General features: G+C 38.3%; 1 protein-coding gene across 5 annotated transcripts in view; it reads right to left on the bottom strand.

The window, feature by feature from the left end:
* LRRC36 (leucine rich repeat containing 36) overlaps positions 1–27534 on the bottom strand; it is a 66794-nt gene that overhangs the window by 14294 nt on the left and 24966 nt on the right. For 2 of the 5 annotated variants that reach the window (XM_023638653.2, XM_023638654.2), the window contains exons 5-12: positions 27146–27234; positions 13968–14095; positions 12026–12077; positions 8416–8856; positions 5545–5834; positions 2356–2521; positions 1237–1382; positions 307–430 (exon numbers count right to left, since the gene is read on the bottom strand). In XM_023638653.2, coding sequence (XP_023494421.1) covers positions 307–430; positions 1237–1382; positions 2356–2521; positions 5545–5834; positions 8416–8856; positions 12026–12077; positions 13968–14095; positions 27146–27234 — 1436 coding nt within the window. The remainder of the gene's footprint in view (positions 1–306; positions 431–1236; positions 1383–2355; positions 2522–5544; positions 5835–8415; positions 8857–12025; positions 12078–13967; positions 14096–27145; positions 27235–27534) is intronic. The other 3 variants (XM_023638656.2, XM_070262994.1, XM_070262995.1) reach the window with 2 other exon arrangements.

Raw genomic sequence — 27534 nt, 5'->3', positions numbered from 1 at the left:
GGCGGCGTCCCACATGCCACAACTAGAAGGACCCACAACGAAGAATGGGCTTTGGGGAGAAAAAGGAAAAAAATAAAATCTTTAAAAAAAAAATAATAATGACAATAATAACTAACATTTGTACTTGCTTTACACTGACAAAGAGCTTCATCTGGTAACTCAAGCCACCTACATACTCTCTGAGGCAAGATGACTGTTTCCATTTAGGAAGCCATGTGAGCTCTAGAAGATGAAGCTTATTAAATGGGTCATGTGTAAACAAACAGTTGTCTTGGGACACACCACATGTTGCTTTCCTGAACTTACCGTAAGTGTGGGACTGGTGCCCACTCACAATTGAGGTGGCAGCACCTTCCTCCAACTGCTGGACTTTTTCTGACAAAATAAGGTTTTCCTCCAGCACTCTGACCAGTTTTTGCTTCAAACTTTCCTTTAGATCAGAAAACAAATACAAATGTATTAAGAACATGAAATTCTGAGGAGTGTTTTTGGAAGACTGAAAGAATCCTTCCTCTGTTTAGTGATAAACTGAATGGAGGTCAGCATCTCACTGATTTTCTCACTAGAATTTTAATTCATTGGTAAACATAGCTCAAGTGCAGCCAGTTTATCACATGGAGTTGCAATCTTTCCTGTGAATTACCCACTACTCTTGCAGAACAAGTGGACGTTTTGACAAATGGCCAGCATTCTGAGTCACCTATCTAAAGTTTCAAGAAATTGAACTTAGTGTCTGAAAATTCTTTAAATGTTAAGAAAAGGGGGAAAAAAGCCTAAGGATATGAGCCCCTCCTTCCTCTCCCAGAGCCAGCAGCCTAATATGGTAGGAATAGCCCCTGGTTCAGGGCTCTCTGCTCCATCAGAAAGGAGGAAAGACAATCCCAGAGACGTCTATCTTCCCTCATCGGAATCAAACTATAACCTTCATAACATGATTCTAAATGTTTTCACTCTAGGGTCTTTTCTTTTTTTTCTTTTTCCATTTGAAGTCTTTCTGTAGAAGTTTTGGTTTAGGGCTAGGATTGAGGAGTCATCCCTGCAGAACCTTCAAGTTGTCCCTGTCCTGGCAAGTTTTGTGTTCCAGATTTGCCCCGACTGACTTCTCTGTATTTTGGTTCAGGAACATCTAGGTGTTCATAGTGATGATGATCTTTATGGCATAGAGCTGTTCTAGTCTTGCTGCTCCATCCTTTTCTGGTAAAGGAAGAATAGGAAAGGAAGATGAGAGACGCATACCGTGTCATTAGGGACCACCTGCCCAGCCTCCTTCAGTTCCATTTCCCTCCTGTGCAAGGCTTTTGACGTGTCTTCTGGATGTGCGTGACACCACTGCTGAGAAGGAGCAGGGACTACCAAAGTCAGAAGCAAATCTCGGGCAGGACCTGCCAAAAATTTAGGTTGGGTACACGGGGCAATCTTAAAAGCTAAAGTACAGAATTTCTAGTCAATAACTACTAGCTCTGTAGTACAAATAGGGTAATCTAATATCTCCTTTTTACAGGAATTTACTGAGTGGCTGTAAGAGCTGTTTCACGATGGATAAGAAATTATATCCCACATCCTTTATGGAGAAACAAAAGCAGACCCTCGTGAGGGCAGGCTCTGTGCTAGTCTCTAGTCACTGACGACTGGCTCCTGGGCATAACTTCCTACAAAATGAGAGCAAAGGGTCAATGTGCGAAGGAAAGTAACTGGGCTAAGACTTCTTCTCTTGTCTGGCCCTTTAGAAATTAAAAAAAAAAAAGTTAAGACCAAACAACTTTAAAGTCTCTATTTTTACTTAAACTTTTACCATTGCCAAGAGCTCCTTGAATTCTTCTTCCATTAAACAACAAATAAACACATGAGAGCAACATTTGCAAAACCGTTTCCCTCCAAGTTCCTAAAAAAGAATCCCCCCAAAAGACTCCAGGTCATCTAGTCAGTCAAATTTTTCAAATCATAACATTTCAACAGGCACCTCAGAACTCTGATGATCAAACCCAATTTCTGTTGTATTTATTATTGGCACTTTCCCAAGGATCATAAAATCCTTTTGTAATCATTAACATGACCACGTTCTTTTTTACATATCACTCTACCTATTACCCAAAAACTACCAAAAAAAAATCACAAGAGGAACAAAACAATTGGTGTATGAAGGAAGAGTGCTGATTAAAAAACAAACAAACAGGGAAGCAGAAGATTATGAGAAAAATGTAGATTTGTCAATTACTGTGTTACTGAGAAATTTTGGTAAGTGACCACAAGAACAATTTTCCTTCTAAGTTAAGAGAGCTGAGTGGCTTTTATCCGAACACAGAACAGAAGCAAGGTCCGAGCCCTTCTCCAGGAACTGAGAATGCACTCACTCACCGAGAAACTTCTTGTTAATGAGGAGGGAGCCGGAGCCGTTCCAGTGCTTATCCACAAGCTCCAGGAGCTGTCTGAGGACAGTGGCCACATGGGAGGTTCTGGCAGAGATCGGGGGACTGTGGTTTCCTGGCAAACCATCCATACTGCCCAGGTCACTAGAGAGAGGCTCAAGAAAAAAAAAAAAAAACCCCAACCATTTGTCACTCTTACACAATAAGAGAAGTAAAAGTGTTAACAGTAAAAAAAAAAAAAAAAAAAAGAAAAAGAAAAAAAGAAAGAAAGATGGTTTCATCTTTCAGTTTGATTTGAATAGAATATTATTCATGTCCAAGGTAAGTACAATAATATATTCAAGGATAATTTCAAAGGTAACAGTACCTTCTATCATAATTTTCTGTAGAGATTTTCAGAAGAAAACAAAAAATGTTTTGACACCTACATCTATGGTTCAATACATTATGTTATGTAATATGGAAAGATTAAACTGCAGAACGTTTTTTAAAGTATTATATATCATAAAATAAAATGGGGGCAATTTAATAAAAATTATAACTCATAATAAGCTTATATTTAATATATTAATATTAACTGTTATTGTTGGACCCAGTACTAAAGATACCTTTTATTCAGTAAGAATCTTATATATACAGATGTATAGGTAGATCTAGCCAATAAAATTCACAACTGTGTTTTATTCATTCAGATATAAATGAATAAATATGTAGACATATATATATATAATATCTGAATTTTACTGGATAGATCTATTTACCAATCTTTTGGGTCTCATGGACTTCAAGAAAGCAGATATGTATTAAAAGTAAATTATTTCTCAATTTTGGCTCCTTTGATATAAAAAACTATAGATGATTAATTAGCTAATGCTGTCATATCTGACAACCATGAAGCAGAACAAAAACAGCAATATTTATGACTTGAGTCACACATGTAGCCTATGATTAATAGGGAAAGGCATTACAAATGGGATAAACATTTATTCAACAGATGTGTATGAGCACTGATCATGTGCATTGAGAGTTCTGTATAAGAACTGTGAACATATGAAGAGGTAAGTGATGAGATTCTTTAAGAAGTTAACAACCTGACTGGGGAGAAAAGTCATAGAAAGTCTGGTTAAACAATGCCACTTTACAGGAACTTGTCAAAAATGAATATTTTCTGTCATTAGTTTTTTATGAATTGGTAATTCTGTGTCGTTTTCATTTATCACAACGTGGTGAGAGTTGGGGATAATTTTTATGAACTTTGGAACAATTTTTGACCTCTTATGAGTCTCTTAATTTTCAGCAAATTATGCCTCATGGCTTTTTTTAAAATTAATTTTTATAATTTGTCTATGATTCTAAAGTGAGTTGGTAAAAATAAATTTTCTAATCACAAATTCATGTTTAGTTTAATTTTCCATATCATGGGATTTTTTTTTTTATATATATAACTTCTTAAATGCTCTTTTTAGCTATTTTCTGGCTTATACCTTTCTGGAAACTGAACAGTGTATTTCTTTTACATTCATATTCAAGCAGCTCTTTTACAGCTTCTCATGTAAAGAAAAATAGTATCAAACAGGGAAAAAGAAATAGGAGTTTTTAAGATAGTCCAGAAAAGTACATTGAGATTTTAATTGCTATTTTAACAACATAACATGAAATTGAGGTGAAAAAATTTCCTAGAACATGTCTTATTAATGTAGCATCCCAATTATCCTAAGTGTTGCCGTACCTTCACTGTAAATACATTAACACACAGTACTTTTGCCTGGAACAATAGGCATCCAGTGGCTGAAAACGGAAAAAAAAAAAAAAAAGGGACCAAAAAGCCAAGGAAGTATTACAAGACTGCCCCCTTTGGTGCACAAAAACTATAACTACCTCCAAAATTTTGAAAACTGAATAGAAAATATTTAAAGAGTCAAAAAAGCAAATAACAACCACCAAAAAACCCCACCACCTTGTAAACCCATGGCAATGGGCAAAAGAGATTTCCAACAACTGAAAAATAAGTGATTAGAAATAGTTGTTTTTGATCAAATCCCCTGCTTCCTTATAGGGCAGTAAATGATTAAATAAATGTTTCTTATGACAAAGGATCATGGGTTCAATGGAAGAGAGAGTCCTGAGTGCTGTGGTTCCTTTAACTAAAGAGAAGGCTTCACAATGAAAGTAGGGCTTGGAGAAAAACAGATGAGAGGAGAGAGGAAGGCATGCTCCATGAAGGGATATATGCGAAGGCAGGGACAAAATTTAATAACTGAATAATAATGAAGTTCTATTGTACAACATTAACTGCTATACTATAATTTCATAAAACGAATTATATTGTATGTGTGAGAATGGTTCTTGATGTTTGGTTCCTTCTCTGAACCACGCTCAGCTAAAAATCCCTTGGATAATCTAATTCATCTTCTGCTTTCTGCAACTTTGGAAAAAAATTGGAATAATTTTATTTCTAGACAAAAAAGCGATGCTTTTAGAAGAACGGTCATAAACAAGTTAGTCATTTGTGGCCAAAGCAAATGTGTAAACATGATAAGATTATAAACATCAATGCTGGAGCCGGCCAGGTGGTGCAGCGGTTAAGTTCGCATGTTCCACTTCAGCGGCCTGGGGTTCGCCGGTTCGGATCCCGGATGCAGACATGACACCACAGGACAAGCCATGTTGTGGTAGGCGTCCCACATATAAAGTAGAGGAAGATGGGCATGGATGTTAGCTCAGGGCCAGTCTTCCTCAGCAAAAAGAGGAAGATTGGCAACAGATGTTAGCTCAGGGCTAACTTTCCTCAAAAAACAAACAAACAAAACATCAGTGCTACAGAGATCACTCTTTGGCCAATCCTGAGCCGCTGGCAACCTCTGCATTCCTTCCTGTGGTAAACTCTGTCCACCACTTCTTATTACCAAAGTACTTCCCCACCATGTTTATGCTCTGAAAGTAGATTAGGGACCTTTTCCCCTGTGATATAAATGAGGAAACGCATCAGAAAGGGAATCACTTTCCTAATGGCAGAAAAATCACAGGCTTTGGCCTGCCAGTATTAACCTCTGGCCTCTGAAAATCCCTTTGAACCTCTATCACTCTTGGTCAGAACCACCACCACCCCTAACAGAACCTAATTCTGGAACAGGACTTGATGTGTTTCTTACACAAGCACAAACAAGCCAACACTTGCCTCGCTGCCTGTAGGATCTCTGAAACCATGCTTTGGATTCAGGGTGGCAAGGATGTTGTCCTTCCGTTTGAATCCTCTCCTCGATGGGCTTAATGATCTCTTGGTCAAACTCTCTCGGTTTTCTGAAGTCCTAGAGGGCAACAGCAGTGTCCGCAGAGAGTCTCCCAAGATAGAGTTGTTTGGGAAAGAACCACGTGCTGGTGTTAAATCAGTGAGGCTTGTGGACAACTGTTGCTCTACATTGACCAGCAGAGCAGGGTCACTGTTGAAATGGGTTGTGGCATACAGATCTGTGGAGGAAACAGGTTGGGAGATGAACCTGCCCTTCAATTCTCTCATGTTCCACTTCCATCCTTACCCTGGAGCCCAAAGGTCATAATTACCTCTCCCTAGTATACACCCTCAACACTCTGGATCCTTTCTCTTTCCGTCCACCTGACAAAACTTCAATTCTGGTTAAATCCAGCTATCCACATATTCCAAGCCTACACAGGAGCAGTGTAAAGTGGCTGGAGAACCAGCATTTCTTCTGTCTTCACTTTAAAGTCATGACCATTATCTTAACTGGGCCCTGGTACTGCCCAGCTATCCTAATACATTACTGTAGTCAATTTACTCTTCTATTTTCTGAAATGACTATTTCACATCTCTTTTCTCCTCAAAAGCCCAACACCTTTTCCTTCTCTTCCCTCCTCACTCTCAGGTACAGATCTCCTTTATTTCCCTGAGAAAAACAGAGGCAATCAAAGTAAACATCTATATGTAAACATTTACACACTAAATCTACCAACTCACCTGTATTTGTATCCATAAATATTCTGCCTTCCTTCTTATTACAATAGATGAACTGTCTGTGATTCTATCTAAGGCCAACTTCTCCACTGATGGACTAGATTCCATCTCCTCTTGACTACCTAAGGATTTTTCTTCTTGTAATTGTCCCTTTTCTCTCCTGCATCATCAATTTCCCCTCTACTGGATCATTTCCATCAGGATTTCCTTGATCTAATTGCCATTCTAGCTACGGTTCCATTTTTCTGCTCCCCTTCACCACAAAGCTCCTTGAAGGGGTCGTATGTATTCAGTAACTCTATTGCCTTTACTGCAATTCTTCCTTGAACTGACCTCAATAAGGGTTTTATTAACCTCTCATCTCCTCAAGTTGCTCATTAAAGTCTTCTGTGTTGCCAAATATCATAATCACTTCTCAGTCCCAGGCTCATGCCCTCTCTATCAAAGATATCTGATATAGTATTGATCAATCACTCCCTCCTTCTTGAAACATTTTCTTTACTTGGCTTCCAGGATATCACTCCCTCTTGAGTTTTTTTTTCTCCTATCTTCTGGCTGCTTCTTTCTTGCTTTCCACGCTGATTTCTCTTCATCTACCCAGTTTCTGATTATTGGACGGCTCAGGATCAGTCCTCAGATCTTTTTCCTATCTATATTCAATCCCCAGGTGAGATCTCATTCAGTCTCAGTTTTAATGCCATCCATTTACTTATAGTTCCCAGCCACACCTTCTTCCCTAACTCTAGACTAATATGTCTAATTATCAAATTGACATCTCCGAGAAGTTTCAATAGGCACCTCAAACTTAAGATGTCTAAGACTAAACTCTATCTACCCTAAAACCTGTCCCTCCCATTCTTTTCCATCTTAGTAAGTGATAACTCCATTCTTCCAGTTATTCAGACTTGAAACTCGAGAGTCATCCTTGACCCTCTTTCTCTCAAATTTCACCCTCAGTGCATCATGAGGTGTTGTCTTCAGAACATACTCATAATCTGACTACTTCTCACCACCTCTACCACTATGTCTCCAGCCCCAGATACCATCATCTCATCTCTTATGTGGATTCTAACCTCTTAAATGGTATTTTTTATTTCTATTCTTGCTTCCCATTGTCTATGCTCAATCCAGCAGCCAGAATAATTCTTAAATCAGATCATGTCAATCCTCCACTACAAACTCTTCAACAGGTTCTGATCTCACCCAGAATAAAAGTCTGGCTACCTGACTTCATCTATATACTTCACCTGGCTCACTCTGCTGCAGTCACGCAGGCCTCCTCATTGTTCCTTGAACATGCCAAGCATATTCCAGCCTCGAGAACTTTGCACTTACTATTTCCACTATCTATAAAGTTCCTCCCCCAGTTAGCCACATGGCTTACACTCTCACTTCATTCAAGTCTCTACTTTTACGATACCTCATCAAAGAAGCTTTCCCTGACCATTCTATCTAAAACATCATATCCTCCTTACTACCCTCGATATCCTTATATTATTTTTCTTCACAGACCTTACCATAACCTGACATATATTTATATGTTAACTTGTTTATCATCTGTTTTACCCCATTAGAATATAAGATCCATGAAAGTACGGACTTATTTTTTACTTCTGTAAAGTGTACATGAACTTTATTTTTGTTTGCTACTTTATGTGCAGAGCTAGAATAGTATCTGGCACATAGTAGGTATTTAATAAATTTGGTTTAATAAATAAACAAATAACTGAAGAGTGGTCTCCATCACTTACCCTGGAACTAGCTTTTTCTCAAAGTAACTCAGAATAGAAGTGACTATGGCCAGAGAAGATGATGCTACAAGAAATACATCCCAGGATACATTTAACCAAAATAACATATAGTTATGAAGCTCACATTTGTATAAATTTTCTCTAATATATCTATCATGTTAAATTAATACCAAGCAGATTTCTAGAGGTTCCCTGGACCATTTGTGACCCTGAAATACAATTTAAGAAATGCTAATGCAATTTAAGAAATGTTAATTCCAAAATTTCCAGTTATACTTTCCATCATCATGCCTATGAAAAAGGCCTATAAAGTGACAGAAGCTATTACCTGAACTGAGCTTCAAAAGCCTTCCAGCGCTGGAGTCAAAGTTTGACAGAGAAGTCATTAAGTCTCCACAGGAATGGGATGTGGCAGCCTTCATGTCATTTGAAGGCTTTATGCTATATTCTCGGTAGTTCTTGTTTCTCTGAGGCCTTTTACCAAGACTTCCGTGCAGCGATAGAGTTTGAGAAAAATGACTATCATAATTTTCTAGACCAACATCTGAAGGTAACTGACAGGGATGAATCTGGCTAGAATCACCCACATCCAGGCGTTTACCCAATGAGGCATTATGGTTAAGCTGATATGTATCAGGTTTTAGTACCAAGTCCTTTTCTGGAGAAGAACCTGAAGACTTATTTTCCAAAAAAGACATTCGGTATCCTTCTCTAGCCATCTTCTCCGGGGATCGGACTGTGGACTGACGAGGCGAGTAGTGTCTGAATTCTAACCATCACCAAGAAAAAAAACCCAAAATATAATGAGAATTCTTCTTGGCCCAGTTAGGGTAACTCTGTTCACTGGACATATCTCTGTCTACCAGAAAAAGTTCTCAGATAAGGGATGGTTTATAATTTCGATAAATGGTAGCATAGTGAAGAAAAGACTTCCACACAGAACAACAAAAGATGTTGTACACTGTGTAAAAAGTAAGGAATCTGCAACAGTCTGGAGATAAATTTCATGTCAATCTAATCCCCCAGTAACTTCCTTCTAAAGCTGTACTGTCAGAGTTTTCTAGATACTATCTTCATATCAAAAAATTTGGTGTGCCCCCACACGACAACTGTTGTGATCTTATGTATTCAATCTATAGAAAATAGTTGGTAGCTGTATGATTTCATAGACTCCTCACAATAAAGCTAGGTCCACTCCCACCCCCAAACTCCACCCATATGTTCTAGGTTCATGCAACAGGAACCACTGTTCTATGCCAATTAAATGGCAGGGAATGTAAAACCTATGAAAATCCCTAATCCAGCTATAAAGCATATCTCTCAGACAGCTCTATCTGTCATCTCCAAAATGCCTCAGAGTGGGGCAAGTAGAGCAGTAGAGAAAAAGAGAAGTCTTTGTGTTCTTTGGGGCTTTCAGATCTTCACATGCTTGAAGGGCTTCCTTAGAAAACAAAAAATACTATATCTGAGTTAGTCACGTTGACTTAAAAAACGTGGAACCAAGTAGCTTCTAGCTCTATAGGACCTATAAGAATATCAGTGTTTTATCCAGGGCCAGCCTATACGATGGGGGAAAGGTTGTAGAACAATATCTTTATGTAACAAAAAGAATTTAAGAACAAGTAATGAGATTAGATAATTCAGACTATCCCTTCTGTTGACATTAAAAAAGGTAGATGATATGTGTTCTTAAAAGCATCAAAGAGCTAATAAGCTGGTGAATAATTTCTAGACCTAAATCTAGGAAGCAGCAAAAACTCATATAAGTAAGTGTAACACTTAAAGTCACTTTTACCTCAAGGAGTTTTAGGGTAGCAAGTATATGTGTCTAAATCCAGGATCTATCCAAGGTGAGGAATATGACAAACCACCCCCTGACACACACACACACATTAAGGTGGAACCCTGAGCAGGATACAACCTTCAGAGTAAAAGTAAATTGGAAATAAACCAGCCCTTGTACTGACTGGTAATCCAGATTTGCATCATTTGGGTGGTCCAGGGAACCTCAACCTTGAGCCTGGATTAAGATGATTCCAAACTGACAGTGGCTCGAGCACCTGGTAGAAGTAAATGAAAATCTGATCTGGAAAAGATACCTTCACTTTAACTAATTTCTACAAATAGTGTTTCAAATTTAATAGCCAGGGGCTGGCCTGGTGGCACAGCAGTTAAGTTCACACATTCCACTTCTTGGCAGCCCAGGGTTCACTGGTTCAGATCCCAGGTGCAGACATGGCACCGTTTGGCAAAAGCCACGCTGTGATAGGCATCCCACGTATAAAGTAGAGGAAGATGGGCATGGATGTTAGCTCAGGGCCAGTCTTCCTCAGCAAAAAGAGGAGGATTGGCAATAGTTAGCTCAGGGCTAATCTTCCTCAAAAAAAAAAAAAAAACCCCACAAATATAATAGCCAGCAAATAGCCAAAACAAACAAACAAAAAAGGAAACAAGACAATATAAATGAGAATGAGTAGAAAAAATACAGACCCACAAAACAAACACAGACCCATAAAAACTTCAGATAGTGGAATTAACAGATGCAGCCTATACAACGTCTATGTTTACTATGTTTAAAGAAATATAAAACAAGCTAGAAATTTTCTGCTTATAAAAAATGATCCAGCATATTTGAAAAAGAACCAAATCAAACTTATGAAAATGAAAAGAAAATAATTGAAATTAAGAATTCAGCAGACAAGATTAACAGCAGATTAGATACAGCTGAAGAGAATGTTAGGAAACTTAAAGATGAGTCATAAGGAATTATCCAGAATGCAGATCAGATAGAAAAACATGAAAAATATAAAATAATAAGAGACAAAGAGAACAAAGTGAAAATCTCTGACATGTATTTATTTACTCAAGAGTCTCAGAAAGACAACAGAGAAAAAATGGGAGACAATATGTGAAGCACTTTCCAGAACTAATAAGACAGAATTCACAGATTCCAGTGTAAAAAAATACTAAATAGGATAAATAAAAAGAAATCTACAAGTCATAGTGAAACTGCAGAAAACCAAAGACAGTTGGAAAATCTTAAAAGCAGGCAGAAGAAAAAAGATAGATTATCCTTTCAGGAGTGAGAGACCTCCAGCCGACTTCTCAAAAGCAACCACAAAAAATGGACTACAGTGGAATACCTTCAATATTCTGAAAGAAATAACTGCCAACCTAGAAATTTATACCCAGCAAAAATATCCTTTAAGAATGATGGTAAAATAGAGATATTTTCAACAAACAAAAACTGAAAGAGTTCATCACCAGTAGACCCACACTAAAGGAAATCCTAAAAGAGGAACTGTAAGCTAGAGGAAAATGACCTCAGAAAGGAAGTCTGGGATGAAAAAAAGAAAAGAAGAGGAAACAAAGTGGTAAACATATGAATAAATTTAAATGAACATTGACTGTGTAAAAATACTATCTGTGGGTTTTAAAAAATATAGAGAATTAAAATCCATAATAATAATACATAAATCAGGAGGGATTAAAAGGAGTAAAGTACTTAAGGTCTTTGAATTACAGTTAAGGTATGATTAATTTTAAAATTAAGTTAAGGACACATTGTAGTTTGGGGAATAATACTAAAAGTACAGAAATAGTGTATAACTTAGTAGAAGTTATACAATAATAGTAGAAGGAAAAAATGGGTACATAAAAACATAATAAATCCAAAAGAAGGCAAGAAAGTTAAGAAAAAAATAAAACAAGGAATAGTCAGCCAATACAAAAAGTCAAGAACAAAGGAAGTCAGAATATCCCTTCTTCATCCATATAGGCCTCACAGGACACTGAGCGTCCAAGGCAGCCCCTTACAAAAGCAGAAAAGAGGTGACCACATAGGGCCCCAGGGCTGAGACATCTCCATCTTCTCCCACCCAAATCCCTTCACATCTAGATTTCTCTGATTAGTGTGGATCAGTGAGTGAAATATTTACCATCCTCCTGGTGATTGTCACTTGGCATCTCCCTTCTTGCCACTTCCTGCATCTAAAAAAAGTTTGAAAGTTTAGGAGAAGGGAGTCAATGGGCATTAAGATGTGAGCTTACTACACCGAGGATTCAAAATACTTTCCTATTGGTGAGCAAGTCCATCCCTGCAAACTAGGGAACAGACCTTCAAAGGTCCAGGTTTAAGCCTATTTTAAAACAGCCACAACACAAAGAGATTTCAGAGCTGCTTTGGAGTAGGTAAGGAGACTCCTTGAAAATACAGGATATCCTTAGGTGGTAAAGGATAGACCAGTGAAATACCATATTTTCTCTGCTTCAGATAGTTCAGTATAGAAATTAGATGGCGCCACCTTTTCCAACTTTATTTTTTCTATTTAAAGAATTCTCATACTTATTTTACCTTTACCTTCTGGTAAAGCTGAGTATTGACCACAGGAGCTACTGGGAGTTTTAGTAGGCTGAAAATTAATCTGAGGTATAATTAAGCAAGGATTAATACAAAATAGAAAGCCATATAGGGTTTGCTTTTTCAAAAATCAAGTTAAAGTACTCAGTATCTTTTTGGTAGTTAGGCAGAGAAAGAATCCCTACTTCCGGGGCCGGCGCAATGGCCGAGTGGTTAAGTTCATGCGCTCCGCTGCAGCGGCCCAGGGCTTCGCTGGTTGGGATCCTGGACGTGGACATGGCACTGCTCGGACATGGCACTGCTCATCAAGCCACGCTGAGGCGACACCCCACATGCCACAGGTAGAAAGACCCACATCTAAAAAATATACAACTACGTACCAGGGGGTTTTAGGGAGAAAAAGGAAAAATAAAATCTAAAAAAAAAAAAAAAAGATTTCCATTTAACAAAAAAGAAACCCTACTTCCTTATTTCTTAAACTAAAAGGATATAGAACAAACTATTCAATTTCCTTTTTCTCGCACTTCAAGAAGTAATTTCAAAGAATTTTTTTTTAATCTAAAAAGTGCTATTTAACTTTAGATTGGAGTATCGTTTGTCTCCATTTCCTTTAAATCAACACTAAGATTTTTAAAAATGGTAACCAAGATAGTTTCTGTCACCCAAGTGGAATCTCCAAAAACAAAGAAACCAACTAAATGCTAATCTTTTTATAAAATAAACGTTTTATATACTCAAACTGAAAAAAATCTTACTAACTTTTTATTAGTACAGTGTTGATTATCCACATTGTGGGTTTATCAGAGCCTTTGCTTCTTTTCTTTCTCTTTCAGGCTATTTTCAGCAATTTCATTTATCATAATTTATCAAATAAAATGCAGAGGAAAAAAGAAGTTGAAAAGAAAGTCGTCACTTCTGCATCATAGTCACTCATACAAATAAGTCTTATACAATGGTTGTATCGCCCTCCCACCAATTTTTTCACTAGAAACTTATTTTTAATTCTTCCCCCATCTTGCATGATCTCTACCTCCCCATTGCCCACAACTTCGATGACATCTTTACCCCTTAACTCTTCTTTTTTATGTTCCAATGAAGAGGCAGCTTTGGGAAAGCCACTCTTGAGATCTAAGGTTCGGTAATTAAAAGGCAGAGATAGAAAATGTAAGGAGCAAGGTAACAGGAGATGGAGACATCGGGTAGGGCGGAGAAATTTTAAAACCAGCCAAAAACTATAACAAGTTGTATTACTGTTTGAGGGACAAAAATATCTGGCATAAATCGTGCTAAAGTTATATGTATAAATATACTACATTTGATAACAGGTTAGTGGGGAAAGGGGAGATTGAAATTAATGCAGAAGGTCCTCTGCATCCTGTCCTGCCCTTTCCTTTTAAAGGGTCTAAAATGCCTTCATCAAACAAGTCCTCTTAGATTTTCATAAATAATTGAGAGTCCACTGAATTATTAGTATTAATCATTGACTAGTCAACAAATCAACAGGAAAGTGAATACATTACCTGTGTCCCAAGTGGAAAAGTGTCTAATTTCTGATCTGGTATACCATTGCCCTGGGTTGCAGAAGTATTCATTAGGGAATCTTTTATTTCCCGGTTGGGGAAGGGAATAAAAAGTCCTTTGTTTGAGTCTGTGTTAAAAGAAAAGGCATACAATGAAGCACTGACCAGACTTCAAAAGCAACATGTCTTATGGAAAGATACTGGAAGGGAAGTCACAAGATTGAGAGCTAGCTCTGGTGCCAACACTTGGAAACCATATAAATTTGGGTAAATTGCTTAACCTCTCTGAATCTCTCACTTCATTTGTAAAACAATGATGGTAAAACCTAAACTACCTATTTCTTAGGGTTGAGGTGAAGTTGTAACAAGATGATGGATATGAAATGGCTTCATAAATTATGAAGTGCTCAAAAGAAATTAAGAAGAAAGCAAATACTTTGCATATTTCCCAAGTAAAGAAATAATGAACTTTGAGACCAAGTCAACAATCTCCAGCTACAGAAGGAGATAGCCTGCAGTAGTCTCCTGACATCACATATCTCCAGGGCTCTAATAAGCAGTCTACAGTGATTCATCATTTCAAATCAGCCTCCTTCTGCCTGGATCTCCTCACTTGAAAAAAAGAGAAACACTAATCAGGACCATAGGAAGACTAGTCACGATCATAGAGAAGAATGCTGAATCCTTAGGTCTCCCAGTATTTTTTTGCTTATAATTAGAGAAACAACTTTAGGAATAAAAAGGAAAAACAAACAAACAAAAAGTATATCCTAGTCCTGGTAACCTGGAAACTGTTATCAAAAAGAGCTGGTTAGGGCCAGCCCTGGTGGCCTAGTGGTTAAGTTCAGCGCGCTTGGCTTTGGCGGCCCCAGTTCCATTCCCAGGTGTGGATCACCGCTCTGTTAGTGGCTTTGCTGTGCTGGCAGCCCACATTCTAAAAAGTACAGGAAGATTGGCATGGATGTTAGCTCAGGGTGAATCTTCTTCAGAAAAAAAACCCCAGCTAGTTAGGATATTTATTAGATTAAAACACTTGAACAAAAGTTTTTGCACATTCTTGATCAATAGTTATTAATTGTATAATTCTGGGATTTGGGGTCTTCTGGAGGAACCAGGATGAAAATAAGAGTTTCTCTTTTTTGTCTGCTTGTTTGTTTAGGGAGGTTTTTTCCTTAGCAAGATTGTGTAAGAATTAAGACAACTTCAAAAACTTGGACCTTAGTCAAACAATGTGCTCTTCTGCTAGTTCTCATCTGCAGGCTCTGGCAACAGAAAGCTACTATAAGCCAGGGCAACTGACAATACAGAGTGAATAAAGCCAGCCTTTTGACAATCCAGCCTCTCAGTCCATCTGGGGCTCTAAAATGCCTCCTATTTCTGAGTTGCCTTCTAGGACTGAAATGTCCTATTACTTCAACACAAGACGCTCTTCCATCATTGTACTTGACAGAACTACTTTTCTCAAAGTGACATAAGCTCTCAAAGTTTATGTTCTCTGGTTCCTATCGCAGTAGTAACACAGAAAAAACAAGGTGAAGGAGAAATGGCTGGTTTTAATCTGATTCTTAGTAGAGAATGAGAATGGTGAGTAAGCTGTGACTTTGGCTTCAGGGCTCCTCTTACCCTTATCTTACAGAACAACACTTATACTTCCCAGATGTCCAAAAACCTGCTCCACCCTGGTTTTCCTCCTATCACACTAATCCTCCTTTTCAGATTCACAGGTTCTTTTTCTTTCAACTAACCTCGTGGTTCAAGCAAATCCCCCAAGGTCCAAACTCTTTGCTGAATACTGTCATACCTTTTCTTTGGTTTCAGCTATTACCGAAATCTGGATGACACTAATCCTAAATCTCTTAACTCTCATCTCTCCGTCAAATAAAAATGGCAAGTAATGGGATATATTGGAATATACGAGGAAGCCATTTTGGTGTAAACCTAATTTGGCCTGACCTTGTCTTTCCAAAAGGGCCTGACCGAGGCCGCTGAGCATGCATTGTATACCTGCTTTAGAGATTCCCTATGGCAAGAGCAAAGGCCCTTGAGATAAAGGTGCAACTTCCCTCCCCCTCCCAACTTGGAGTCTCCTTAAGGATTAAGCATCTTTCCTTAGGCTAGAAGCTGATTGCTGCGCTCACCTGTGACCGCCCAGCTGGAGACAATAGACTTGCCTCCTGCTACACCCACCAAGATAGCAGACCCACTACCTGCTGTGTCCATCAAGTGCTGTGCCAACAGGGCAATCTTGTGACTATTGTGGGAGGGACATTTCAATCATATGTGAAACACCCTCTTTGAAGGTATATAACCACCCTTATACCCCCACTTCTTTGGAGTGCTCTGTTCCTTTGTGGAAAGACTCTCCGGGGTTATAATCCTAAAATTTAAGCTCAGAATAAACTCTCCCAAATTTTCATTTATAGATTGGTTATGGATTATTTTCGTCAACATCTCTTTTAGTATCCAGACCTAAGTTTCTCAAACTGCCCCCAAAACAGTACCCCATATACGACTAAAAGGTCAGTATTTTCTAAACCAAACTCATTATCTTGACTTCCAGGCCTAATTCTGCTGGTGGCCCCCACTTCCACCCCAACCCGCATCTTAGTGTTGGCATTACTACTCACTCACCCAATCCCTCAGGATAGAAACTTTTTCTTTCACTCTCACTCAGCTCAAATCTCAATTACCACATTACCAGGTTCTATGGAATCACTTTTTTTGGAGGGGATAATCTTTATTTTAATTGAGATATAATTCACAAAACAATTCACTCTTTTATAGTGTACAATGCAGTGATTTTTCGTATATTCACAAAGTTGTGCAACCATCATCACTATCTAATTTCATCTCACAAAAAGAAACCCAATTAGCTGTCACTCTCAATTCTCTCCTCTCCATCAGCCCCTGGCAACCATCAATACACTTTCTGACCCTATGGATTTGCCTATTCTGGACATTTAATGTAAATGGAATAATACAATATTTGACCTTTTGTGTCTAGTTTCTGTCATTTAGCATAATGTTTTCAAGATACACATTATGCATGTATCAGTACTTCATGCCTTTTTAGGCTGAATAATATGCCTTACATGGTTATGTCGTATTTTGTTTATCTGTTCATCAGCTGATGGACTTTTTGGCTATTATAGATAATGCTGCTTTCATTCCTGTACAAATCTTTGTGTGAACATATGTTTTCATTTCTCTTGGGTATATACCTAGGAGTGGAATTGCTGGGTCAAATGATAACTCTATGTTTAACTTTTTGAGGAACTCCCAAGCTGTTTTCCAAAGAAGCTATACCATTTTATTTCCCCACCAGCAATGTATGAGGGTTCTAATTTCTCCACATCCTTGCCATCACTTCTTATCTGTCCTTTTGATTCTGCCATCCTAGTGGATGTGAAGTGATATCTTCTTGTGGTTTTGATTTGCATTTCCCTGATGGCTAGTGATGCTGAGCATCTTTCATGTGCCTATTGGCTAGTTGTATATCTTCTTTGGAGAAATGTCTCTTCAATCCTTTGCCCATATTCTAATTGACTGGTGTGTCTTTTTGTTATTGAGTTGTAAGAGTTCTTTATACAGAATGGATACTAGACCCTTGTCAAACATATGATTTGAAAATATTTCCTCCCATTTTGTGAGCTTTTTACTTTTGTGATATTGTCCTTTAAAGCACAAAAGTTTTTAATCTTTATGAAGTCTAATTCATATATTTTTCCTTTGGTGTCATATGCAAGATATAGCTTCACTCCTGAAAAATAAAAACTGACACCTCACTCTGCTGCCATTATGACTAAGCATGTCATATACCACAACTGGGAAAAACTTGGAAAAAGAAGCAATGTGTATTCTGAGATAAATATTTTTCTTGTCTTAAAGTTCAATTTCTTCTTCTTTTTATTCAGATGTAAAATATACCCATCACTTAATTCCAAAAGCAAATGTAGTTATGACATTGTTGTCTAGTCCAGGTTTTACACCCACATAATGAATGTGATAGGACCATAATTCACTATCGTTTTACAATTGAAAATTGTTTAATATTTGTAATGACAGAGAAATGGCTGTATATTGATGATACGGGTGCAAAAAACTAATAGTTGGCTACTTCAGCTACCAGTAATCGTAGTTGGATGAGGCCCTACTTCACACATTTGGCCAAAAACCTTGCAATCCATGTGAGGTTGAAACAGAGGTGCACTTCCCAGATCCCTTTCAAGAAAGGGTTTACTGCCAAGTTATGGGCAACAAGAGCTGCTTTGCTCTTCAGAGTCTGCCCCAGGTATAGAGAACTACATCTTGATGTCATGCCATTCCGGAGGCAGTCCATATCCAGTGACTAGCCTGGGATGGGACATTCTGAAGGGGAGTCCAAACTCTAGAGCTCTCCATCTGCTCAACCCTCTTTCTTCCTCTTCCTTTTGGTGCTGATCTCTAAGAAACATCTTGCACCCTAGACTACACTGAGATAAATTTTTAAGAGCAGAAATAACTCGTCAAGTACTAGTCTCCAAAATAAATGAAGCTTTGAACCATTTCCTTTAAGTTGCTAATCCCCAATGAAAACAACATAATCCCTGACTTTTGAAATATTAATATATAGTAACCATTTCAGATATGATAACCATGAAAATAAATCGGTGGGTTTTTTTCCCCACCATGAACAGACTGCCTGTAACCCTGTATTTTTCCCCCTTAAATATCTGATATGTCTCTTATTCAGAAATTCAAATCTTCTGAAGTTTGGAATCCCTAGCAAAACATTGCAAGTAAAAATACTTAATATTTTATCTCCAGGTTTTCTTCTCATATCCTCAAGCATTTAATCAATTTGTACTTCCTCATGTGCATTCATACTGCTATTATTGCCCTATGTCAGGTCAGGTCCTCATTATCTCCCATTTGGACTATTGCCTCTAATTGCTGCCCATCTAACTAAATCTAGCTTGAGTTATCTCCCTAAATCACACATTTAATCATGCCTTCTATCTAAAATATCTTTGTTTCCCATTTTCAAGAGAATAAAATGAAAATGATTTGTAAAGAGGCCCTTTGCAACTTGGCTTTAGTTAAGCACCTTAGCTCCAGCCACAAACTGAGTCAGTTACCTAATCTGCCACACTTGTATTTGCTGCTGCTGTTCTCTCTGCATTGAATACCCAACCATGCCCACTGAATTCTATTTGAACACCCAACTTAGATGTCTCCTCTTTTATGAAGCCTTTTCCCAGTTCCCCAGTCAATATTAACTGCTATTGCCTCTCCCCCAAGGTTCTTTATCTCTGCCACAGTTGAATTCTTCTCAGCCTGACTTGTAACCTAATAGGCTGTGATAAATCCTTTCAGACTGGGAGTATCTGAAGATTTGACACTGTTGTGTCATTTCCTTACATGTATAGTCTCTAACGCAGGATCTGCCAATAAATATACACTTTTTTGCTGAATTGCTCTTATTTCTACTAGGCAGAGATTGCCAGCTGCCTCCTACCATATCCATTATTCACCTCTTCAACCCCTCATAACAGCCCTAGACTGCCCAACATCTGGATTTCTATATGTGAGAGAAATGAACTTCTATCTTATTTAAGCCACTATTTTGTGAGGTCTCTGCTATTCCAAGCCTGATTTTTACTAAACTAAAACACCATCATGGCTGAACCAAGAGAAGACAAGGACCAACAGGTTGAAATGGGATGGATTTCAATTAGTTATAAAGACAATGGGGCTGGCCCCGTGGCTGAGTGGTTAAGTTCCCGTGCTCTGCTTCAGCAGCCCAGGGTTTTGCCAGTTTGGATCCTGGCCATGGACATGGCACTGCTGATTAAGCCATGCTGAGGCAGCACCCCACATGCCACAACTAGAAGGACCTAAAACTAAAAATATATATATACAACTATGTACCAGGGGGCTTTGGGGAGAAAAAGGAAAAATAAAATCTTTAAAAAAAAAAAAAGACATTGATACATCTGCCAGACATAGGAATGAGCCACTGAGGGCAATTGTGGTGAATTTTTTTTGCTATTTTAAAATAATATATTCATTAGATCAGTATATTTTAGGTGTGATTCTATTTAAAGGCCAAAGGAGTTGACTAAAAGAGTGAGCAAGGCCCTTTTCAACTCACAGAATATATGTGTACTATATGCAAACATCCCAGGATAAATGTTAACTATACTTAGTAAGGCATTCATTGCTTTTCAATAATCTGACCTTCTACCCAATACAAACCTTCTTCTCAAACCAGATAATCACTAACTGTCTCCATGACCTGCTATGCTCATTACCACTTTCACATAGTTGTTCACACCAATCCCACTGACAACGAAGCCTTCCTCCTCCTTTCAGGCCATCCCACTCTATAGCTTTAAGGACTGATGGCTTTGTTTCCATTTTTGCCACAAAACCTTTCCCCATCAGCTCCTATCACACTCTGAGCTTCTGCAGCATGTGCCCATCCCCATCAGTATTTCTCAAATATGATATTCTCATAAACTCAAAGAATATGAATCCAGTGTGAGAAACTTCAATTTAAGAAACTTACTTTATAAAAAGATGTTTTAAAAAGCAGATTATATTGGGAGACAGTTTGGCAGTTTCTTACAAAAATAAACACTTGGTATTTACCTAAAGGAGTTGAAAAGTTATGTCTACACAAACACCTGCACACCGATGTTTTTAGCAGCTTTTTTCATAATTGCCAAAACTTGAAAGCAACCAAGATGTCCTTCAGTAAGTGAAAGGATTAACAAACCATGGTACATCCATACAATGGAACATTATTCAGCCACTAAAAAGAAAGGAGCTATCAAGCCATGAAAAGACATGGATGCTCCAGCCCCAGTGGCCTAGTAGTTAAATTCAGCATGCTCCACTTCTGCTGCCAGGGTTCAGTTCCTGGGCGTGGACCTATATGACTCGTCTGTCAGCAACAATGTTATTGTGGCAGCTCACATACAAAAGGAAAAAAAAGAGGAAGATTGGCAACAGATGTTAGCTCAGGGCAAATCTTCCTCAGGAAGAAAAAAAGAAAAGAAAAAAGACATTGGAGGAAACTTAAGTACATATTAGAGGCTGGCCCCGTGGCCGAGTGGTTAAGTTCGCGTGCTCCACCTTGGCAGCCCGGGGTTTCGCCAGTTCAGATCCTGGGCGTGGACATGGCACTGCTCATCAGGCCATGTTGAGGTGGCGTTCCACATGCCACAACTAGAAGGACCCACAACTAAAATATACAACTATGTACTGGGGGGATTCAGGGAGAAAAAGCAGAAAAAAAAAAGTACGTATTAATAAGTAAAAGAAGTCAATTTAAAAAGGCTACATACTGTATGATTCCAACTATATGACATTCTGGAAAGGGCAAAACTATGAAGATGGGAAGATGGTGGAATAGGAAGCACCTGCATCTGTCTCTGACCTAGGCAACAACTGCACTGGTGGAATCTGTCTGACATAACTATTTTGGAACTCTGGAGTCTACTGAAGGGTTACAACTTCCAGGGGAAAGCTAGGAAGGTAAACTTGGGTTAACTTTGGTCAATTTCAACTCTTAGCACAGTAGCAGCTACCCATCCCCCATTCTTCATGCAAAAGAATGCAGTTGGACCCTTACCTAACACCATATACAAAAATTAACTCAAAATAGATCAGAGACCAAAACATAAGGCCTAAAACTATAAAACTCTCAGAATAAAACATAGAGGAAATGCTTCATGACATTGGATTTGGCAATGATTTATTGAATGTGACACCAAGCAATAAAAGAAAACCAAAGCAACAAAAGAAAAAATAGAAAATTTGACTTGGTGAAAATTTAAAAACTTTGTGCATCTAAAAACAATATCCACAGAGTAAAAAGGCAACCCACAGAATGGGAGAAAATATTTGCAAATCATATATCTGATAAGGGACTAATATTCAGAATATATAGAGAACTCCTACAACTCAACAACAAAAAAAACAAACAACTCTATTCAAAAGTGAGGAAAGGACTTGAATAGACATTTTTCCAAAAGAAGATAGGCAAATGGCCAATAAGCACATAAAAGGATACTCAGCATCACTGATCATTAGGGAAATGCAAATTAAAACCATGAGATACCACCTCACACCCATTAGGATGGCTATTATGGAAAAAAAAAAAAAACAAACCCGGAAAATAACAAGCATTGGCAGGGATGTGGAGAAATTGGAACTCTTGTGCACTCTTGGTGGGAATGTAAAATGGTATAGCTGCTATAGACAACAGTATGACAGTTCCTGAAAAAATTAAAAATAAAATTACCATATGATCCAGTAATTCCACTTCTGGGTATATACCTAGAAGAAGTGAAAGCAGGGTCTCGAAGAGATATTTGTACACTCATGTTCATAGCAGCATTAGTCACAATAACTAAAACATGGAAGCAACCCAAGTGTCCATCAACAGATGAATGGATAAGCAAAATGTAGTGTGTGTGTGTGTATATATATATATACACACACACACACATATATATATACACACACACATATATAAAATGTGTATACACACAATGGAATATCATTCACCCATGAAAAGGAAGGAAATTATGACATATGCTACAACCTAGAAGAACCTTGAGGACATTATGTTAAGTGAAATATGCCAGTCACAAAAAGACAAATAGTGTATGATTCCACTTATATCAAATCACAGAGACAGAAATCATAGAGACAGAAAATAGAATAGTTGTTGCCAGGGGCTGCAGGGAAGAGGAAATGGGGAATTATCATTTAATGGATATAGTTTCAGTTTTATAAGATAAAAAGAGTTCTGGAGATGGATGGTGGTGATGGTTGCACAACATTATGAAGGTATTTAATACCACCAAACTATACACTTAAAAATGGTTAATATGGTAAATTTTATGTTATGTGTATTTTACCACAATAAAAACAAGTGAGGGGCTGGCCTGGTGGCATAGTGGTTAAGTTTGCACACACTGCTTCAGCAGCCTGGGGTTCGCCAGTTCAGATCCCAGGCCCGGACCTACGCACTGCTTATCAAGCCATGCTGTGGCAGGCGTCCCACGTATAAAATAGAGGAAGATGGGCACAGATGTTAGCTCAGGGCCATTCTTCCTCAGCAAAAAGAGGAGGACTAGTGGCAGAGGTTAGCTCAGGGCTAATCTTCCTCAATAATTAATTAATTAATTAATTAATTAATTAAAATTAAAAAAAAAAACCCTGAAAACTATGGAGACATTAAAAAGATCAGTGTTGCCAGGAATTAGAGGGGAGGAAGGGATGACCAGAGGAGCACAAAGTTAGGGCAGTGAAACTATTCTGTATGGTACTAAAATGGTAGATACACATCATTATACATTTGTGAAACTCATAGAATATACAATGCCAAGAACGAACCCTAATGTAAACTATGTACTTTGGGTGATAAGGATGTATCAGTGTAGGTTCATCAGTTGTAACAAAAGTACCACCCTGGTGCTGGACATGGATAGTGGGGGAGGCTGTGTGTGGAGGCATAGGCTATATGGGAACTCTGTGTATTTTCTGCTTAATTTTCCTGTGAATCTAAAACTGCTCTAAAAAGTAAAGACTATTTTTCAAATAGGAGACTAATACTGCAAAAGAGTTTTTTTGCCTTTACATCTTTTAAATATTTTTCACAACTGCTTCAAACAAAAACACAAAATTAAAGGGTCTCACTCTGCCTGTGGACCTCTGTGATGTATCCCTGGACTAGTAGTCCACAACCCTCAGTGTGAGGAATACTGATCTGCATCACTCATTTGACAATTTCATATACACTGCCTTGAATTGTGTTACTTAGCTCTTTCATGTTTGTCTCATTTTCCTAATGATGCTGCAAGTGATTCAAGGAATTGTTGCATTTTCTATTTCCAGAGTATATGTACTGGAGGATAAGTTATGTGGGTTTACAAAAAAAGAAAAAAAAATTTTTTTTTTTTGAGGAAGATTAGCCCTGAGCCAACTACTACCAATCCTCCTCTTTTTGCTGAGGAAGACCGGCCCTGAGCTATCATCCGTGCCCATCTTCCTCTACTTTATACATGGGACGCCTACCACAGCATGGCTTGCCAAGCAGTGCCTTGTCCGCACCTGGGATCTGAACTGGCGAACCCGGGGCCGCTGAGAAGCAGAATGTGCGAATCCGACCACTGCACCACCGGGCCGGCCCAAGAAAAATTTTTTTTGGTTGAAGAATAAAAAAAGTTTCACTAAAAAGGATGGGCTTTGAGTTGAGTCATAAAGAAAGGGCAGGATTTTGATTAAAGCATTCCAAGCAGAAGGGACAGCATTTGTTCAGGGGCAGAGGAGGGAGAAAGGAAGAATTATTTGAGAAGGAGGGAGTGATTTGGTTTGATTGAAGCATTGGACATTGTAGTTGAGAAATAGGAGATAAGGTTTCAAGTTAGACTGAAGAGAGAAACTGTGGCTAGAGTTTAGGGGAGTCTTGTATGTCAGATTAAGGAGTCTTAATTTAGTAGGTGAGTGGGAGCCAGGGACGTTTTCGACAGGCAAGTATAATTATCACAGCTGAGTTTTAAGAGAATTAATCTGACAGGAAAGCACAAAATGAACTGAAGGAAGAAGAGATTGGGAGCCAGTATGGTGTAATGGTTAAGAGGACTTTGAAGACAGATGGACCAGAGTTTGCATCCCAGCTCTGCCACTTACTGTATAACTAGAGCAAGTTATTTCACCTCTTTGGGTCTCAGTTTTCCCACCTGTAAAACAAGGATAATTATAACCACCTTCAAGGTTGTTGTGAGGATTAAATGAGATAATGTACAGGGCCTGGCCCAGAGTTTATATTCAGTAAATGATAGCTATTAAGCATGCTTGTTAAGAGACTATTAGGGGGCCAGCCCAGTGACACAGTGGTTAAATTTGCGTGCTCTGCTTTGGTGGCCCAGGGTTCACAGGTTTGGATACTGGGCATGGACCTACACACTCATCAAGCCATGCTGTGGTGGCATCCCACACACTAAACAGAGGAAGAATGGCACAGATGTGAGTTCAGGGACAATCTTTCTCACCAAAAAAAAAAAAGAGAGAGAGAGAGACTATTAGGAAAGGGAAAGGAAGGCTTGTCGACTGTGGCTCATACTATAGGGTATGAACATTCAGCTAGGCTTTAGGGGAGGGGCAGCATCAAACCCCACTATAGTTCTGAATCTGAGTAATAGAAAGTGATGGTAACACTGATGAAACCCTAGGAGCTGTTTAGAGCTGGAGGAAAGGGGTTAGTTTTTGTTTTGTTTTTTTTTTAACGTGTTTAGCTTGAGGGGCTGGAAAGTTATCCAATGGTTATTGCAAGTGTATATTACTAGTTGGTCAACAGAAATGGGGGGCTGGTGCAGAGAGAGACTGGTACAGGTCGTCAAAGCTAGACCAATATATTTGAGTCATCTACAGGGAGGAAATAAAGCAAGCTGTGGAAATAGATGAGATCAATAAGGGCAAAGAGTAAAGAAAGAAGAGAGTCTGAAGACACAACCTAGGTATGCTTATTTCAGTGTATGGAAAAAGAGAGAGGAACCTTTGAAAGAGTCAAAGATTACGCGGTTAGGAGAATAGGATGAGGATCCAAGAAAGCGGAGTTTCCCTGCCCATTCTAAATGATTGGTGGGAAACCACTCTTTTGAACAACTGAGCAAGTGGGAACTGTTCTCCAGAAAGTTTTCTCCTAGCCTGTGGCACAACCATTAACATGGCGTAACCACTTTAGTCACACTGGATTACCAACAGTGCTTACAGGCAACACTCCCCAGGGATCCAGCACAAACTTAATTTTCAGTGGAAAGCAAAGCTCTTTAATGTTTCAAAGTAGCAAAATAAATTTAATATATTTAAGAAATCCAGGCAACAGCTGGAGCTTCCAAGAACCTTTAGAAATGGGTCCTGTGTCTAGTAAAGCAGTTTGTTCTCAGTCGAGATCGTGCACCTTAAAACATTTTAATTCACGGAGTGAATCTTTGTGTGTGCTAGTGACATGATATTACATAAATGAAGTTTAATTCAGCTCACACAAAAAGAGGAAAATTATGCTTCAATGTATCTTTGTCTTTCTGGAAATAGACATATAAATGCTTATACCTAGAAAAAAGACAGGAAGGCTGTATACCAAATTATTAACTGGGATTCTCTTTAGGGGACAGGCTTACGAGTGATTAAAATGTTGTTCTTTATGCTTTTCAGTATTTTCCAAAATTATTACTATTGAATTTCATCATTTTTGAAATATAAAAAATGCTATTTAAAATGAAATAAGGCAATTCATTCTCCGTGACTTATGTGCACTGAGACTTCCAAGAAAAGAAAATAAAAATCATACCTCACTATGGCTTATTTACTAAACACCATGAAAATGACTTGTCAGTAACTATCCACATAGATAGATAAGAAGTCAGGAATATAAAATACTATATGCTATCAACGGAAAACCTTTAAAGTCTAAACTACATATTCAATCTATTAAAGTTACTGCTAGGATTTTAGGGATTAATTTTTAGAGTTTGTATATAATTCAATAGATCCTTCAAAGGGACAGAGCCTTGACACAGAATTAAGTTTTCTCAAGTAAAAGGTCATCTGATGAATGCCAGGTTAATCCATAAACGTCCATTGCATGCAATTTCTCTAGTGGAAAGCTTTCTCCTCTGCTGTGGCACGACCATTAATGTGGCATAACCATTTTAATCATATTGGATTACCAACTGCTTACAGGCAACACTCCCCGGGAATATAGCACAAATACAAGAGATTCTGCAGCTGCAAAGGTTCAAGATGGAGAAGCCCAGAAGGCCCAGGGTGTGAGCTGCATTGATGCAGATGAGTCATGAGTCTGACTAATGAATCAATCACCTTTGCAATGCTCAGGGGACTGGGAATGCAATTTTCAGGATGTACTGATGATACAAAGTGATGTAAATAAAATTGAACTGAGTACAGCCTGTGCTTTGATGGGTTCTGGCTTAGGACTGCTCAATAAATAGGGCCCTTCTGGCAGTGAAAGAAAGGAGGGAAAACACAGCCAGAAAATCTTGTGCTTGCTTCAAATCTATGTTATTTTGCAACTGTTTTGTCTTCATCCTACCCAAGATTGCCCACAAAAGCTAAAACAACTGATGTTTTAATCATTTTGCAATCAGAGAGAGAAAACTTACCAGTTTCAATCCTGTTGTTAACATCAGCACTGACTTTTGATACAGAGCTCTCATCTGTCACAGAGTTTTTCATTGTCTTCTCCCTAGAGCTGCCACATAGAATAATTTACAGTCATGTGTCACTTAACAACAGGGATACATTCTGAGAAACAAATCATTAGGCAATTTTGTTGTTGTGCAAACATCATAGAGTGTACTTACACAAACCTAGATGCTATAGCCTACAAACACCTAGGCTATATGGCACTAATCTTATATAACCACCATTGTAATATGCAGTCTGATGTTGACCAAAACATTGTTATGCAGTGTATGACTGTATTTAAAACTCAAAAGGCAGCTTCATGGGCTGGCCTGGTGGCACAGCGGTTAAGTGCGCACGTTCCGAT

Source organism: Equus caballus, chromosome 3 (assembly GCF_041296265.1).
Source record: "Equus caballus isolate H_3958 breed thoroughbred chromosome 3, TB-T2T, whole genome shotgun sequence".
NCBI lineage: Eukaryota > Metazoa > Chordata > Mammalia > Perissodactyla > Equidae > Equus > Equus caballus.
This window is presented reverse-complemented; position numbering and strand designations above follow the sequence as displayed.